The following is an 18,824-nucleotide window of genomic DNA, read 5'->3' on the forward strand; positions in this document are numbered from 1 at the left end:
CATGCAAGAGCCTCCCTCCCTCCCTCACTCCCTCTCTCCCTCCCTCCCTCTCTCTCTCTCTCTCTCTCTCTCTTGCCTTCATACGCATCCAGGAAGGTGCTGGTTATGGGTTATGCCTCATCCAGCCTGCCTGTGCTGTCCGCTCTGTCATGGAGTTTAATGGGGGCTGGGGTGGGTGGGGGTTGCTGTTACTGTTACTGGGCGTCATACAGAGGCTGGAATGATCTACACCACCTGCTGTGTGCTGCCCCTTGAAAAAAGTGCATTTGGATGCAGTGGCCGCAGCGTACATCTGTGGTAAAATCCAGAAGAAGGCGAGCATTCCATTTAGGCTTCTACAATAGACTCGGTGTGTGTTATGCAGCAGGCACTGGACTCCGGTGTTAATGGGAGCAGCAGGTCAAGGGCCAGAGGCTGTGGTTATTCTGCCCCCCCAAGCAGTATCTCAGTATGGAGGACCAAACATGACGATAAATGATAAATAAAAAAGGAAATAAATTAATTAATACAGAAATAGATAAATAAATACGTTAATAACAACAGAAATAGATAAATAAAAAACGTTAATAACAACAGAAATAGATCAATAAATACGTTAAAAACAACAGAAATGTCTAAATAAATGTCTTCCACATTTATTTAATTATTTATTCATGGTCCTCCATATCTCAGACGCCAGCAAACAGCACAATGTGGTCTCCCTGTCTGTCCAATGTTTATGTAAATTTTTGTTTTTAAATGGAGAGTTATGATATTCTGTTTTCTTCTTTACCAAACAGAGGCACATGCAGATCCGCCTGCTATGAATGCTTTGCCCATTACACACAATTAATAATAAAAAAAAAAAAGTGACAGTAGATTGTAAAAGTGTTGGAGGAAAACTCACTAATGACAATGAATAATGCTGAAGCAGACCCCGGGGCATTACCACAGGCAAAGATAAGATAAGATAAGATGAAAACTTTATTGATCCACAATCCAGTTGTTACAGCAGCAGGCAGGTCTATTTAGAATGGTCAGTGTACTAGTTTTTTTTTTTATTTTAGTTTTAAATATGTGTCAATATCTCCAGACAGCTCTGTGATGTGCATCCCTCCGGGACGCAGACCCAGTCGGGCTGACGGGGATCCCCCCTCACGGACCCACCCGGTGGGGGGGGCCGGGAGGTGGAGGAGGAGGAACACCATGACTCGCTGGTTCCCAGAGCCTCGGATCCCTTTTATACAATATTGACATCTATTTCATCTGTTGTTCAATTAAATGTCTATCAGATGGAAGAAAAAAAGAAATGCAATATCTATTCATCATCACTCATCGGAGCGGTGGGGGAGTGGGCGTATGGGGAGGGGAGGGGGGGCGCAGTCATCATTTAAAGTAACCCCTCGCAGTGCGCATGCGCGTGGATTTGAAGCGAATACGCCATATTGAATTCTCGCAGGGATACGGCTAGCGATTTTTTTTTTCTCTCCAGCTAGCGGCGCAAAGTGGACACTTTTCCCCAATGGTCCCGATCCGGTTCCGAGTCTGAACCCCGGAGCGAGCAAGCGACCTGTCCGCGGGCCCACCGGGAGCGACGAGGGGTCCACGACGGGCTCCGGTTCCACACCAGCAGAGGGGGGGGTGGGGGGTGTAACAGTAGAGAGGGGAGTTGAATGGATCCGAGGGTGGCTTGGATTCAGCCCGAGCAGAAAGGACCTGCGAACGCCCTGTGGATGCACGTCTGGGAGACCTCTCAGGGGGCGAGGAGCCTCTCCTCCGCCCGGCAGCAGCAGCTCCACAACCACCGCGTCAACTACGCCGCGCTGGATGTGCTGAAGACGGTGGCGAGCGCGGTGGCGGCGGGCAGGAGCCTCTGCGGCGGCGGCGGTAGCGTGCCGGCCGGCCGGAGCAGCGGCCATCGCAGCGGCGGCATCACGACCGGCACGGCCATGTCCGCGCTGGGGGTCGCACACATCGCACACACCACTCCGGAGCCGGCTCATGGCAGACCCCTGGGATCCGTCTCCTCCTCCTCGTCCTCCTCCTCTTCATCCTCGCAGGAGTCCGGCCCGGACAGCCCCCCCTCCGGCTGCTCTCTGGAGAGGACCGCGGGTGGGAGTGTACCGGGCAACGTGAACCAGAACGTCGGGGGGGCCAACCTGCTCTTTGGCTCGGGCGACAGCACGAACCATAATGTCAACCTCTACCCCCACCAGCACCACCACCACCATCATCCCCCCCATCACCACCACCGTCAGCTCCAGGAGCAGCCGGCGTTCAGCCCGCAGCCGGGCTGCGTGAAGCGGCACCAGGTGCACCCCTCCGCCCCCGGGAGCCACACGCACAGCCAGCACCACCCGGGCCGGAGGAGAAGCGACAACAAAGCGAGCACCTACGGGATGAACTACCTGCTGTCCAACTGCACCAACGGGAACTACGGGAGCGACTGGACGCCGTGGAAGACGCGGACGTACAACCCCGGGGTCCTCGGGTGAGTGGCTCCCCTCGCCCCCCATCACGGGAGCTAACGCTGCTAAATGCTACAGGGTCTTTTATTTATTTAAATGGCAGAATGTGTGGGTTGAATATTGTGGCGCATACGACATTATGTGTGTGCCGGTTTTGTCAGAGTCACACAGGCGAAGGGCCGGAGCCAGACCGGAAGTGCCGTGATTTTTTGAAGTTTGAAAACGGGCCGTTACAAATGGGATTTGAACGAAGGGATGAGAAGCGCCATTAGACAACACGCAGTTAGAGAGGTGGTTTATTATTTCAGTCCCACAGTCTGACTCTCACTCTTATGCGTTGTGTGTGTTTTCAGTGGGTGATTTATTCAGAAGGTTTCCACCGGATATGTTGCTTTGTGGATGAAGCTTAGTGGAGGAGGAGTTTACGGCTGAGTTAGCTAACGCCCCCCTCCCTCCCTCCCCTGGCTGCACGGAGAAGTTAGAGAAGCATGCAGCTTGATAGTAAAATGAATGACTTCCCTGAATCCTGATTATTAAACTGAACCAAGCCGAATTATGAAGCAGAGTTTAAACTGCAAACTAAATAAAAGGCAGCGACCGGTCCCAGGTTGAAATAACGTGTTTGGCTAAATTATGTAATATTGAGCCGTTCATTCAATCTCATAATGTAGCTCCTCGCAACTGGGTTAAGGGTTAGCGTGTGGTCAAACTTTCTGTCCACATCCGGAATCTCGATGCTAAGTCGTTATTCCCACAGTCAATACTTCATTTTCCAGGTTATTCAACCCCATCAGTGTGACGTAACAGACAGGGGTGGGACTAAATGTACACGTGACCTATAGTAAGAACGGACCAAACTTGTATTCAATCAATAATAATGATCGTTTTATTATTGTTTTGGTGCTGTATGGTGATTATAAATGGTTGGTAGGTGTTGTATAAATGTGACTATCTTGTTATCTTATTTTGACAGGTGGCCTCTTACAAAAAAAAAAGAGTGTGTTGCAGGAAATTGTAATATTTGTAATAGCTGACTGCACCCATCTGGGAATTGTCTCCACAACCACTTGGTGTTTCTCATGAAAGCAGCTCCACGTGCCTGAAGCCTTAGTTCCCCCCCCCCCCCCTCTACTCCTACATCGAAGCTACCTGGAGTTTTAGGTTCTTTGTTGATGTTCTGTTTGGTAATCGACTAACGCGCTTAGTGTTTTTTTTCTTCTCAGTACATGTGGTTCTAAAAAGTTTTCGAATGTATGTCTTGGCTTGTGCGCTGTCTAGTCTTGCAGTGGTTTTGCCTTCGGGGGTGCACTCTGTAGTCTCGGCTGGAGAGATTTGCACCGTGTGATGCAGGAGAAACATTGATTCCTCGGTAAAGACACATGGCTGTCATGGTGGTGCGGTTATGGAGACTGCACCAGTGAACACCATTGATTACTGTTGCACCGGGCCCTAAAGTTGTTCAAGGGAGACAAACTCTAAACTAGCTTTTCAGGAGACGATGTAGTGGCAGTTATTATTATGAGTGTAGGGAGTGTAGTGTACCGGCCCCCCCGGTACGTCTGGGTTCCTGGAAGAGAGTTTTCACCAACGAGTGGAGAGGGCACAAGGGCCGCCTGCATTTTCTCCGGGGCTCTGGTAATTGATTGTGACAGGATCCCTGTTCTGTATTTCACACTGACATCATGCCATGCATTCTTTGAAACGAAAATGAATGGCCATAGGGTTGAACAGCTCCACTGTTCAGAGGCCTTTAACTGGTCAGGAATCTTTACATTAAACTGCCCCCCCTCTGCTGCAGAGCATAGAAGCATATCAGCTATAACAATAAGGCCTGGACTCTCAGACTCTGAAACAATATGGCCCTCGGTGTTTCCACTGAACTCTGTTTTTTCTTATTACCCATTTGAACCTCGGAGATGTATGTAGGTCTTGGGTCCTTGTGGGGACCAAATGTCTTCACTGAAAGTAAGATCAGGAGAACTCTTTTTTTAGACCCCTTCCATTTTTACTATGAACCCTTAAAGGGATAGTTCTCCCAGAAATGAAAATTCACTCATTATCTACTGAATCATATGCTGATGGGGGGGAGGGGGTGAAGTGTTTGAGTCCACAAAACACTTCTGGAGTGTCAGGGGTAAACGGTTGAAGACATTAGTGACCTTCCTTCAACAGATTTTTCTGGGCCTGTGGATGCTCTCATGAATTAGTTTTAGTCTGGTATCAAACTTAGATTAATCAGAAGTCAGGTGATATGGTTTTACTAGGGACTTTCAGACTTTTGCAAATGTTAAAGTGGCTTTTCTTGGTTTAAAATGTCAGTAATTTATTGCTAAGCATCCTTTTTTACCAAAGAAACTAGAAAGAAACTTCCAAGTGCAGCATAAAATTGGGAAACAGAAACTATGCAATACTTCCACTGGAACATACTGAGCCATTGTTTTGCATGTCGGGCTTGTGCTTGACGGAGGATAACCAGAACAGCGAAAAGAGAAGGAAACCTATCTCGGGCCAACTGAGAGTTTCATGACTGTTAGTTGCGTTCACTTTTGCAATTAGAAATTTGAAATACATAAAAGCGAAGGTCACGTTTCACACCAAGCACTGTACCCACAGTCAGTTCACATTTCATGCTGGCCTGTGTGCTGCATGGGTGTTAATGGGGTGAGAATAACCTCCATCTTTCATCCTCCTTTCCCCCGCAGACTCCACGAGGAGGTGATGGACTTCTACAACTTCATGTCTCCCCGGCCAGAAGAGGCAGCTATGAGGAAGGAGGTGGTGAACCGAATAGAGATGATTATTAAGGAGCTGTGGCCCACTGCAGATGTAAGATTACACACACACACACACCCGCTTCTATTTATTTGGAGCAGTTTACCCCTCTTTTAAGATTATAATATCTTAGAGAGCAGGCCCCTAAATCGTCCACTCTTGGAGGAGGACTTATTGGCATGTGGACAAACTGTGATCTCAGATTGCTCATGAATAATTGTAGAGTTTCCTTGTTTTGACAACACTTTTCTTTTAAAGGGGTTTGCACCTTTATATTTATACTGTTTTCAATTCTCTGCTTCGGCTCGAGGTCATGTGGAATGGTCAGACTTTGCAAATAGCGTCTTTAATAGTTCCCTTAATGATCTTTGATTGGCAGTAAATGAAGCAGAAGTAAATAGAAGGGGTTTGATTTTGAAAACACAGAATGTTAATTGTTTTTTGCAAGGAATTTGCACTTTGTGTGTGCAGAAAAAGGGCGAGGGGCTCTTGCAGCTGGTTGAGTAGTGCACTGAGGTAGGGTTGATGTAATGCACCTCTCATTACTTAATCATGTAAAACACGCGCAGTGGTGATTTGTTGGCTGCCAGTCTTCCCCACTTCCACTGTGAGCCAGATTGTCAGGTAAATGGATCAAGCCTCTGATTTGTACCAGCCTCCCTTTTCATTTCAACCTATTAATCCTGCCGTGTCTTTGTGCTATTGCCTTGTCGTATTTACCAGACGGAAAGGGAAAGAACTCCACTCTGCTTCCTTTGGAGAGCTTTTGCTTGCAGCCCCAAAACAGTGCATTTTTTCCCTCTTGCTATTGTATACTTGATTTGGCAGCGCCACTTAACTTGGCTGCACTTATCGTCTCTGAAGTAGAACCCGGAAATACCTAGCAGTTTGCAAACATTTGAATTGGACATGTACATCGTCACCACAAATGAGCTGTTGCGATACAGACTATGAAATGTCAGTGTTTATTTGTTTTCTCTAAATGTCTCTCATTTAGCTCATCTATATATAGGGTTGTCTTTAACAGTTGAACTACAGTGATTTTCTCGTCGTGCTCATATATCTTCAACGTGGTTTTTCCAGGTCCAGATATTTGGCAGCTTCAGCACAGGACTCTACCTTCCAACAAGGCAAGCTATCAAATTCACGATTACAGAAGAAAAACATGCTTTATTTTGTTCGACAGAATTTTAACTTGAATGTTTTTGGTAATTTCCTTCTGCCCCTCAGTGACATTGACCTGGTGGTGTTTGGGAAGTGGGAGCGCCCTCCACTGCAAGAGCTAGAACAAGCTCTACGCAAGCATAACGTGGCAGAACCCTTTTCCATCAAAGTGCTGGACAAGGCTGCAGTAAGTATTCAGGCCATGTGTCTCCACTCTTCTGTGCTTTGTGTCATATTCACGTTCACATTCTGACCTTAACTAAAACAGGTTTGCAATAAGAGTCATCTATTCAACACAACATATATTAACCCATGGAAACCTAAGGTACTGAATCAAATCCAATCGAAAACCCGAGCGTTGTTGCGAACAACCACCTAAATCTTTTTTTTCTAAAGAGTTCAAAGTTTAACTTAACCTATAAAGCCAGCAAACTTGCAGAGACCCCCCCCCCCTCTTCCTCCTTGTCTTGAAAATGATGACCTCCTGACACACGTCTCATCCAGTTCTAAAGAATGAAGCATGCAGCACTTTTGGTATTCCTAGAAAATGCTGCACTTTTTTGCATTCCTAGAAAAGTTTTTATGGACTCCAAAAGGTCAGTTAAAGGTTTCCTTCACTCTTTTTTAAAATGAGGAGCACTAACCTGAGGGACTCACATGAGTCCTCCATCTGGTTGCATGAGCGTTGGGCCAGTTGTGGTGGATATAATGGTCCTTTTTTGCCTGATAAAGAATACATAGTTTTCTGTTTATTTCGTACCACTGTAATATGAACACTGAAGTGTGTGGCCCAGGTCAGTGTTGCTCAGTTTACTGCTGTTTACTTTTCACATAACTTTCTGTCATTGTAAACTTCCTCTTAGAGTTAAGCCCTTGTTCTGCGGCTCAGTGTCAGGAATACATCTACTCTGGTGGAAGCTTTCACAGCTGCAAACCCACACTGGGAGTTTTGGGAACAGTTGCTCCGCAGCACATTACAAGGCAAGCTTCGATACTGTGCTGACTGACATAATAAGTAGCCATCGGTGGATTTTTCCGTTTTAGAATTGGCTATTCAATCTAAAAGCCGTATCTAGTTAGATAATGACTGACTGTAAATGTTTGCTATTACAAGTCACTTAAACTGCTTTGAGAAATGCACTGAATTTCGGCTAATCTCCTGAACTTTTCCAAAGGGGTTGTGTGTGAGAACACAAACGTCTGAGTCAGTTCCTGTGGACATTCTTCAGAGTTTCCCCCGGATCATTTCTGTATGAGGCGATGTGAGAATACAGCTGGTGGATCCAGAGCGAGTGGACGATGACGTTTCTAACATGAAACGGATGCAAAACTAAATCCTTAAAACCTGAACTCTCTGGAGATTTCTGTTTTTCTCTAGGCATATCTTACCGAGAATCTCCCGCTGCGTTCTTCATATGTGGAAGGCAAACTCTGGGGATCGTCCGGATCCAACAGTCAATGGAGTTCATGTCGTAAAATCGCTTTTGTCTTCTTTCAGGTGCCAATCATCAAGCTGACAGACCAGGAAACGGAGGTGAAGGTGGACATCAGTTTCAATGTGGAGACTGGGGTTAGGGCGGCAAGCTTCATTAAAGACTACGTAAAGGTGGGACCCAACATCTGCCTCGGAATTATGCTCCGAGGATCCACAGGCTGCACACACACACACACACACACACACACACACACACACACACACACACACACAGGTGTTTTCGTTGTTAAATCAGACAAGGAGGCAACAAATGACACACAGAAATGTATGTTCACCCATTGCCTCTGCATTTTAAAATTAGACAAGGATTGTGAATTGACATGTTCAAAAAAAACAGACAGAACAAGAGCAGAAAAAGGTCATGCAGACATATTTAAATGGAGAAAAAAAAACACTCCAGAGAAGTTACATAATTACCATTTTACATTGGGGTCTAAAAACAGAACGTTGGAAATTCCCTCTGTGATTCAGGCAAGGCAGCATTATAAAGCATAACATGAAACTTCAGTCCAATCCTGTACTGGCTCATCTCATTTCCAGACTGAAGCTGGAACAGGCCCCTACTACCATGCTCGGTATACTCTCTACTTAAGTCAAACAGTCTGTGGACACTTTGCATCCAGATCCACTGAGAAGAGGTGAATATCGCCCTGTGGCCAGACAGAATTCCTGCTGAAGGTGGATCTCTGCCTGATCTCTTTAGTCACGGTTGTAGTGGCTAATGCAAGAGAGGAATTCCAGGTGCTATCCAGCGATCTGTCAGGTCTTGGCTTTTGTCCTTTGTTGTTGCATAGTTGTGTTATGGCTTCCTGGGAATACATGCCGCAGCTTGAAAGGCTGCTCTTGACAGCCGCACTCAGCATCAATCCAGTGATAGTTGACGTTGTTAATGCATTGATCTGATGGACTCCGGTGCAGTCTTACCATTGAGGGGTCACCTCCAAATTCATTTTCACAAGTCAGGTTGGAATAGTGTACCTGCCGGGCTTGTTGCCGCTTCTTAAAAGCATATTTGAAATGTCAACCAAGCTCTGGTGCTCCACTGGCACAGATATGCACACGCATGCTGCCAGGAGGGTTTGCTGCCTTTTCAATTGGAAAATTAACATATTTGCAATTCCCATTCCTGGGCCCTCTGGGGTTTCAGCCCATTATCAAGTCAGACTCCAGGAAGCCTCATTTAATATCTTCCCTAGAAAGTTTGGCCCAGTTGGAGGCTAGACAGTATGTGTGTAACATTTTACACACTGCACTGATTAAGATTATTCAACTGCCACAGCAAAGACATAAAAACATGGAATCACTGTTGTCAGCAGTAACCATGGCCTCAGCAGAGAGTTTTTCTTTTCGTGGCATATGGATGTGCAATAAATACAAACAATACATATCTTGTGATGATCGAATAACACACTTTGTTTCATATTATGCTGTGAAGTTTATTTAGCTGTGTCGCAAGGACATCAACATCAAAACACATCAAGTACTCCAGAGTTTTAGAGCTGCTAAAACGTAGAAGTTTGGAAATGCCGCTCACGTCGACACTGATAACCCCTATCTGATTGGGTTTTTTCAGTCACAATATAGCCTTGGCCTGTCGTGTGCATCAGGTAATCCATGCTCATGTATTTAACAATCTGTTAATAGACACAAAGAATGTCACAAATAATTGTAGACATTTGTACACACAGGAAGCTGCGAACGTTATAACATCTTCATTTATAGTTTAAGTAAAAAATCTGTACTTAAGATTTGTGGATTTGAACATGCATTTGCAAATATGAATTTGTGCAGATTTGTTACTCTTGTTTTTCACCTTCTCATTATGAATTTTTCTCCCCTTCCACTTTCAGAAGTATCCAGTGCTGCCTTACCTGATCTTTGTACTGAAGCAGTTTCTGCTGCAAAGAGATCTGAACGAAGTCTTCACTGGGGGCATCAGCTCTTACAGCCTCATCCTCATGGTCATCAGCTTCCTCCAGGTACAGAAACACTGATGGGGACGTGTGTTGTAATAGAGGAGGAGCTCTTTTACATATTGTGGCAGCAGTGCTTTTTACCCAGAATTCCCAGCAGGATTGTAGTTTTGTAGCAACAGCAGCATAGTAAGATTTGTTCTAGTAAACCACATGTAAAAATGATTCTGGTATTGTAGACAGACAGATAACAATCATGAGTATACCTGTTTTTAATACACAATTACCATAAATCGTCATCCTTTCTCCTCAGCTTCATCCGCGTATTGATGCCAGGAACCCAACTGAGAACTTGGGGGTCTTGCTGATCGAGTTCTTTGAGTTGTACGGCCGCCATTTCAACTACTTGAAAACAGGGATCCGCATCAAGAATGGAGGCGCATATGTACTCAAAGAGGAGATCATGAAGTCCATGACAAATGGATACAGGCCATCCATGCTCTGCATAGAGGACCCACTGCTTCCAGGTGTGTTTCCTACCAGTTCTCATGAATACAGTTATATCCACTAAAGTTATTGCTACTTATTAAAACATTTTATATAGCCTTAAACTGAGGAATCAAAAGAAAGTATTGCAGTCTCTCTTGAAGTTTATTTATTGTTCTTAAAGTTAAAATAATTGAAACCAAAGGCAGATTTACAAAAGAATTCTGACAATTATTTCAAACATTTCTAATGCTGGCACCATCTAGTGGTGGTATGAAGAATTACATGGTGGAAGGCAGCAACGGTACGTAGAGTGAATGAAATAAAACCTTCACATGGTGCATACCTCTACCACAGGGGTGTCCAAACTACGGCCCGCGGGCCAACTGCGGCCCGCCATCCATTTTTAATTGGCCCGCATCAATGTCTAAAAATATAATATATAAAAAAAAAAAAAAAATACTTTTTTTTGATACTCAAAATTTAGTAGCGCTCAAATGGCACTTACTTAAAGCACTTTGTTTTGCTTTATGGGGCCAGGCTTCTTCGACAGGGGAGAGGCCGGTGCATATTCTGCGTTTTCAGAGACACGCAAGAAGGGGCACTCAAGCACGCAAGAGCCCTTGCGTGCTTGCGTGCATTCACCAATTTTTGTAACTATACGACAAAGCTACGCAAGCCTCACGCAGCCCGCAAGGCTGTGATTGGTTTGCTAACTACATCCTTTCCAGAGTCATATTTCCGGTTTCATGCCCCATAATACCGGCAGAAACCAAGGAAGATTTAGAAGAACGGATATGGACCAAATAGAAGAGCACTTGGCAGAAGAGATCTGAAAGTATGACCACTTGTATAACCCGTCACTGACTAAATACAAGGACACGCAGATGACCTGCAATTCCTGGAAGGAGATCTCAGCAGACGTTGGTTTGCAGGTTGACGAGTGTACAAAGCTTTGCAGAAAGATCAGGGACAAATTTGTCCTCCAGAAAAAGTAATAAACAGTCGACAAAGACTGCCACACACAAAGAAGGTGTCTCTAAGGTTGTCTTCGACAAAAAACGTTACTCCACCTAGGGGTCTGGCGGTGAATTGCTTTGCTGACTTGCTAGCTGTCCCTCAGAACGCCACCACGCCACGCCGCCACACCTGGCGGCGCGAGTGGCCCAGTCGTTGGTATTTTTTTCTGTATGTGGCCCTCGGGACAAAAAGTTTGGACACCCCTGCTCTACCAGATCGCAGCACTTCCTATATAAAACCTCATTTAAATTCACTAGATCCAGATTTTTATTTAGATTTGGAACAAAATACACACACTCAAAAATATCAGTCCTCTACACATACATGATTTTATTAAGCATTCTCTGAAAAATCAACGAGAATTTTGAAAAATACCATACATCGCAATGTTCCACATGAGACTGTTGTTCGTGGGTATACACTTGCATCCCCGCTACCGCCATAGATTTAATTAATTCTTCAGAAAAAGCTGCAGAGAGAATGAAACAAATTCCTGGATCCGCTCATTTATCTGGATCACGTGGTGTGGCACATATTGACTCTAATATATAGAAAATAATTTTTATCACATGCTTTGGTGTTAAATAGTATTTCCAACATTTTTGATATACTTACATGTAGTAGTAGCACAATGTCAATTTCATTTTGTCTTGTCACCATGAAGGTAACGACGTGGGGAGGGGTTCCTATGGCGCCATGCACGTCAAGCAGGTGTTTGACTATGCCTACACTGTCCTGAGCCATGCTGTGTCGCCACTCGCACGCTCGTATCCCAACAAAGACTGCGAAAGGTAAGAACTCAGTCCATTGGACACTACTAAAGATACTGCGGATAAAGCTTCGGCTCTGTGAAAACCCGTCTCTCTCCCTCCTGCAGCACCTTGGGCCGGATAATCAGGTTGACCCAGGAAGTGATCGACTACAGGGAATGGATCATTAAGAAGTGGGGGGGCAGGGATCTGGCGCGGACAGACAACAGAGGTAACTTCGATTTGAGTCCAGGGCTGTGAGAACAGACCGAATAAAGAATGATTATTTTAATACGTAGAAGATTTCTGCCTCCTTTAACTGTTTTATTTATATATTATGCACAACTTCATTGAATATCTCCAGAAAGAACACTCTTATTCAAAACAGACTATAGATTAGTGTATAGTTTATGTAAAAATATTGAAATAAACCTGGTACACTTTTTAATTTTGAGTTTGTGTCTAGGATCATCCTTAACCTCTCGTTTGTTCCCTTCTAGTTTCACCTCCCAAGGAGCCCGTGTCGGATCAGGAGCCCGGCTGCGTGCTGGGCGGCGGGGGGGTGGTGTCGGAGGAGCAGCAGAGGGACTCGGCGTCGCCCCAAAGCGCAGACTCACCCATGTCCATCTCCAGCCCTCAGCAGCACTCGTCAGCCTCCTCCGTCTCGTCACTGTCGGGATCAGACAACGTACGGAAACTAATCACACACACACACACATTCTTTGTAGAAGAGTTAATACTCCAACTAACAGATGGAAGTTGTTTCTCAAGTAAATTCTGATTAGTCAAAGGGTCAGTTATCATAACAGCTACCCTGTTGAACCATGCTTCCATAATGCACCATCCCTATATTCCTCTGCAAATGATACTGTGAACTCTGTGGCACCACAAGACTTTCTTATGAATATGCATCGTCATCCAGCATAATGTTGTAATCGCTGCTACCAACCTGATGCAGCTGCATATAGCACTTTATTCTCTAACCCAGCTAATGGAAACAAACATGAACTAGCTACAAGGGCCACACACACCTTTCCCCTCATCTCTTCTCTTTTCTTGATCTGCCAGGACTCGGATTCAGCGTTGCCATGTCCCGCCCCCCCACCAGCTCTGCCGCCGTACCCGTCTTTCCAGTCTCTGGGCCTGGTTTTGCCACCGGGACTCAGTATGGGCGCTGGCAAGCCCGGCATGGGAGGACACCATCTGCTCATGCATCCAGGCTCGCAGGTAGGCACCCAGCGAGGGCAGGAGACAATGTAGGATGATATTACATTAGATCAGATGTTGACAAGTATATCAAAATAACATAGAATTAGATGAGTTTTGGAATTAAAACAGAATAAAATCTGAAAAGGCTGAGATGTTCTTTTTGATCTGACGTCTTAGTAATCATTATCCTTTCCCTCCTCCAGGCTCGCGTCTCGCTGCCCGGTGGTCTAGCAATGCACTCCATACCTGGCAGACAGGTGTGTATAGACACCGGGCTCCCCCCCTTCTTCCACATGCCCCCCCCAGCCCATGCTCATGCCCCTGTCCCTTCCAGCCCCCAGCCTCTGTCCAGCCCCCACTCCAGCCACACACACAAGGTAGGCGCCGGATGCCACACAAACATTCCCATCGCACTGTCAAGGCAAACTTGTCTCTCGCTCACACACACACACACACTAATACACAGTTTCCAACCCATATTTTCTGTCTCTTCATTTCCTGTCAAGTGTCTCTTTTGTCATCTCTTTTCTGACTCACATCGTGCTTTTCAGACTAGTGGTGTAACAGGTTGCTTAGAAAATGAAGCTGCCATCTGTAATCCATAGCGATAGGTGAACAGTAACTCTGAGGCCTGATGTTCCAGCATCTGTCGCTGTGGGGAACAGGATGTGCAGGGACGTGATGCATAACACAGCTCAATAGTGTGGTTCCGATGTTATAAATCCCATTAGGTTTCTGACTGGAGATTTTGATAATCAGCCATGAAATTGTAACCATACAATGTAGAAATATCATAAGATAGGAGATTATAAAACAATGTTATATGCTCCTGTGGAACCACACGAGTGTATGACATCAACTGCTTTTTAAGAAAAACACGTTTTATTCACAATGTAAAAGTACTTCACTGCTTACTATTCTCAAGTGAAACAGCAAAATCTCAGCTAATTTATCTGTTTTGTCTCTAGGGCAAAAATTCATTCTTTTTTTAAAGTCCTGACCTTTCTATTTAAAGTGCCTTGAGATAATGTATATTATGATATGGCACTATACAGATAAAATGAAGGAAGTTATAAAGCATACAACAGTATTTACAGAAAATAATGTATGATTTTCAAGTTTCTAGTTCCCTCAATATTACTCTCATTTAGGAATTTAGCAAATTTTTCTATGTCTTTATAAAAATGAAATTACAGGTTTTCAGTGGTTTAAGCAAAACTGAAAACCGCGTTGTGTTCTGTCAGACAAAGTTTGGTGAGATGAGGAACAATACATGACTTCACAGAGAGAAGACTAAACTATACTCTGAGACTAAGAATATGTTGTACAGGACTCAATCAAATTCCTTAAATATACTGTTTTAAATGAAAGGTTTTCTTTGGTGCATCAGTAAAAAACAGTTGTGTTCATGTATTTCTCTTCTTTCTTTGATCCTCCTCAGAACGGAACAAAGTTCAATGTGAAGGGCTTCCACACCCCCCCGCTGGTCAACAACCCCGTTCTGGCGAACCGCGGACACACCCACACGCACACGCAGTACCACCGCAACACTTGGCGGCGCAGAAAGAGGGACAGCCTACCGGTTAGCCTGAGCAGATAGAAACCACTCCTCTTTCCCTCTAACTTTTCCTCCCTCCTCCTCTCTGGATGCAAACCCTGGCTCTTAGTTCGCCTTGAAGGAGGATGGACCAGCGGACGGACAGAGGACCAGAGACCAGCAGTTTCATTAGCGGGACGAACAGCCCTCAGCTCTGCATCTTCCTCCTACTGTCGCTACCTTTCCATTTATGCATGACCTTGGTTCACAGTTTCAGTATTATGTTACTGTCAGTATTTTAGTTCTTCTCGTTTTATTTTTTCAGGCCTTTTCCTGTTTTTTAATTTTTTTAATTCTATTGGACTCAGTGGTGATGCCATCGCCCAGTTCACTTGACCTCGCCTCGACCTCGACCCACGCAGCCAAGCTGCCTGAGGTCCAGTGTTACTCTTTGTTTTTTAACAGTTTATACACTTAAGAACAAACCGTTTTTTCATTTTGTGCAATAATCTTATTTTTCTTTTTGGAACTAAAGTAAATGCTTATTTAATTTTGTGTGTGTTTGTTAAGGCGTTTTTATACTGTTATTTTATTTTTGTAGAGTTTTAAATTTGGTTTACGAAACATTTCCCCGGGCAGCATCTCTGGAGCATGTGTGTTTGTCAGTTGGATATTCCTGTGATTGTGTGCGTGCGTGAGGTGTGTATGCGTGTGCGTTTGTCATCAGGCTGACATAGACCCAGTTTGCAGGGCCCCTCCTCTTCCTCCTCTCCCCTCCTCACCTGTGAATGATGAGGAGCTCATATCTCGGTATTCCTTCCCCGTATTCTTCACGTGTCTTTTAAAAATGGACGAGGTCAACATGAAATTCCCTTCAGGAAGTTGTGTTCCTCAGTCCAGTTGGTCTAAGGCGTGATGGAGGGAGGTGGAGGGATGACGTTGCACCCTGGGATCTCCTGACAAATGATGGGAGAGGAAGTACTTTGTGGCCTGATGAGGGCAGTAGCTCCAGTTGAAGCTTTAGCAGAACCACCTGGAGATTGTGCGTTTGTGTATACTTCTGAATGTGGGTGTCTGAGCTGTTGCCATATTTTGTCAGTCAGGGGAAGGCTGACTTTTTTTTAGGGAAAAGCTTCCAGGTGGTGCAGGATTTTGGCCTGAGAGAGCCTGTTCTGTTCAACATATATGCTAGTGTGTTTTCATTTTTGTGCTTAGTGTCTTTTTACTACATGTTGTAGGAGAGGTTGGTGCCAAGGTGGCAGCAGCCTGCCTGACTTGAATTTAAAGATTTCAGATTTGGGTAAGAGGGCAGAAAGCCACTGATTCCAGGTCAGAGAACTTTTCAGATGCTTACTCTCCCGAGTTCAGGGACGCGGTTTGTGGAAATCTGATCCCAGGGCTGATGGGGGTCAACCCTATGCCCGCAGCTGTATATCGGTGAAGACCAACACCAAGGTGCTCAGCGATAAGGTTTTCTCCTTTGTGGTTCTGTACAAAGGAGGAAGGGTTGGAGGGGGAGGGGGTCTTCCTGAACCAAGGACCCTAGTGAAAGGGAAATATATTTTGATTCCATTCAGGAATCTCCTGTATATTTGATTGCCAGGTACTTCCGCTAATTGTTTGCAATGCCTTTCTTTGTGTTTACTTGGAGTGTGTGTACGTCGTATTCCGCGAGCACGCCGTGTCACACAAACACACACAGACACTCACAGACAGGACTGTCCAAGGCTGTGACTCGCCCTGAACACTACACATGCTGGTGTTATTACTATGCAAGTGGATCTTATTGTGTCAACTCTCGTCTTTTCCCGCAGTGGGGTTATTTTCAAATGACAAACGATGCTTGTCAGGCTGGAGTTATGTCGCTGACTGTCGGACTCTTCAAGCCAACTCATTTGAACTACAACCCCTCCTCCCCCTCCATCCCCTGACCCCTTGTATTTGTACGAAGGTCCGAATATGTTTCAAAGTCTAGTTTTCTACATCTATCAGTCAAATGTAAGGAATGGCGTACGTTAATATCGATGGTTGGGTCTGTGTAGTGTGTGACATAATGAAACGTGTGTACGAAAAGTGTAGAGACTTGCCACCGCAGGTTTGTTTGGTTGTTTTTTTTTTAATCGGGCGCCCAACCGTCACAAGCAAGTGCACCAAGAGAGCGACTTGCCCTCTGCAGGTGCACTTCAGGAGGGACCAGTGTCCAACGACAATTCTTTACCTTTTACTGAGAGTCTGTTCAGTAATTCTTCTTTCTCCTCGAACCACGGCAACTCTGATCTGACAGTCAGAGAACGTCACCTGTCATCAGTTCAGTCTCACATGAATGGTTTCCGTTTGGTTTCTCACAGGCAACACAGATTATGAGCTAGTCATCACCGCTGGTTAGAGAAATTATCTTCACATTTTAAATGATTTGAGCTATTAAAATAAATTATGGACGCACCCAGTCATACAATCGTACTCATGTCACCCTGTTAATCTCTGTGGATGATTATTTTCCAAATCCATGTAGAGAGGAGATCACTGTGGCATATTTAATGATCAGTTCCATGTAATCCCATAAATTGTATACCCAGGTGTAGTTGGCAAACCTTTCAAACTGTGTCGCTCATAGCCATGTCTGCTTTCAGAGATTAGAACCAGCATTTATGAGGAGCTGATAATGATAACCGGTGATGGAAGCTTGTCGACGGGGTTAGAGTTGCCTGCAGCTTCACAGCAAAGACTTCCATGCAGTATCTTGAAAAGTCTGTATGGATTCAAATCTGTGTTCATCTCAGCGGCCCAACGCAGCTCGCTCTCTGTCCTCTGTCCTCTCATCAGACGGTGATGGAAACGGTTTATTAAAGGTGTCTGTCTCGCCACGTTGCCTCCACTTGTGATTGGTTTGGAAGTGAGGGGAAAGGGAAGAGGGCATGGCCTGGCCCGCTGACGTCTTGACGTACACATGTACATGTAGATGCAATGTAATTTCACCCCCATTGCAATAAAATGGTGGATTTTAAACTGGTGGCTGCTGTTTTAGAGAAAGGTGGCAGCCCCTCTTTGTCCTGGCTGATTCATGTGAGCAGTAGCCCTCGTTATGGGCACCAAGCTATCGGTGTCCAGAGGGAACCACTGCCCAGCTTTTGTTTTTTTGTTTTTGACATTTTTATGTAAATATATTTTTTTCTATTTTATTTTTTAATAAACATTTTAAAACTGCCAGTCAACTTGTTCCTTTTTTATTTGTACTGTCACTGAGATATGAGCACTTACAAGTGTATGAATTCATTTTTTGCCAACTTAGGGTAATGTAATCATCTGTAAACATAACATGGACATATTATTATTTTATGAGGTGCCTAAAAAGGAAATCTGCGCAAACAGTACCAAACAGAGAATAAAATGATAAAATCCTGAGAGGAAATATATGTATTAAAGTGTCAAAAATTAAGTTAAAAGGCATTGAGATATATGTACAAATACATTAATTAATACAATGTAATTAAAAGCCAGACTTAGAAGGTGGGTCTTGAGTTTGCCATTAATAATATCAACAGTCTGCTCTCCTCAGGTTTTAGAGAAGGTTGTTACCCATTGGTTAATCCCCGTGGGTGACACCTTTCACAAGGACGAATCCTGATGAACCATTTTATTTATGTAAATATTAATTGGTGCTCACTGTTTGGTTGCTCTGATAGCTTTCTCAGCCCACAAGCGATTCCACTCGTCAGCACTAGGGGGTGCTCATGCATTGCTGTTAGTGGGATAGGGAGAATAACTCAAAGCTGTTTTGCCAGCACTCATTGAGCTCCGTCTGTATTAACCCCTCAACCACAGAGAGGTGTTAACTCCATGTTGTCTTTACAGTCAGTCCCACCAGGCCTTCAGGGGCTGGATCCTTTCTTCTTCTCCTCAATAATATGACCCAAAGCAGAGGTGCAGAGACAGCTTGTGACAGATTAGACTGAGGTGAAAGGGGCCCAAAAAAAGTAAGAGCATTTGAATTGTAAAACAGCAAACTGCTAAAAGGTGAGACGTATGGCTGAG

At 44.7% G+C, this 18,824-nt stretch overlaps 1 protein-coding gene across 1 annotated transcript; it reads left to right on the forward strand.

The window, feature by feature from the left end:
• The first annotated feature begins 1,652 nt into the window (after positions 1–1,652).
• On the forward strand, positions 1,653–17,999 carry tent4a (terminal nucleotidyltransferase 4A). The gene is made up of 13 exons (XM_061092836.1): positions 1,653–2,470; positions 5,150–5,273; positions 6,303–6,349; positions 6,450–6,570; positions 7,882–7,989; positions 9,729–9,857; positions 10,105–10,318; positions 11,962–12,088; positions 12,175–12,278; positions 12,547–12,734; positions 13,115–13,273; positions 13,459–13,632; positions 14,697–17,999. The coding sequence occupies exons 1-13, from the start codon at positions 1,653–1,655 to the stop codon at positions 14,853–14,855; spliced, it is 2,472 nt and encodes an 823-aa protein (XP_060948819.1). The 3' UTR covers positions 14,856–17,999.
• Positions 18,000–18,824: the final 825 nt, after the last annotated feature.

Source organism: Limanda limanda, chromosome 19 (genome assembly GCF_963576545.1).
Source record: "Limanda limanda chromosome 19, fLimLim1.1, whole genome shotgun sequence".
In the NCBI taxonomy this organism is placed as follows: Eukaryota; Metazoa; Chordata; class Actinopteri; order Pleuronectiformes; family Pleuronectidae; genus Limanda; species Limanda limanda.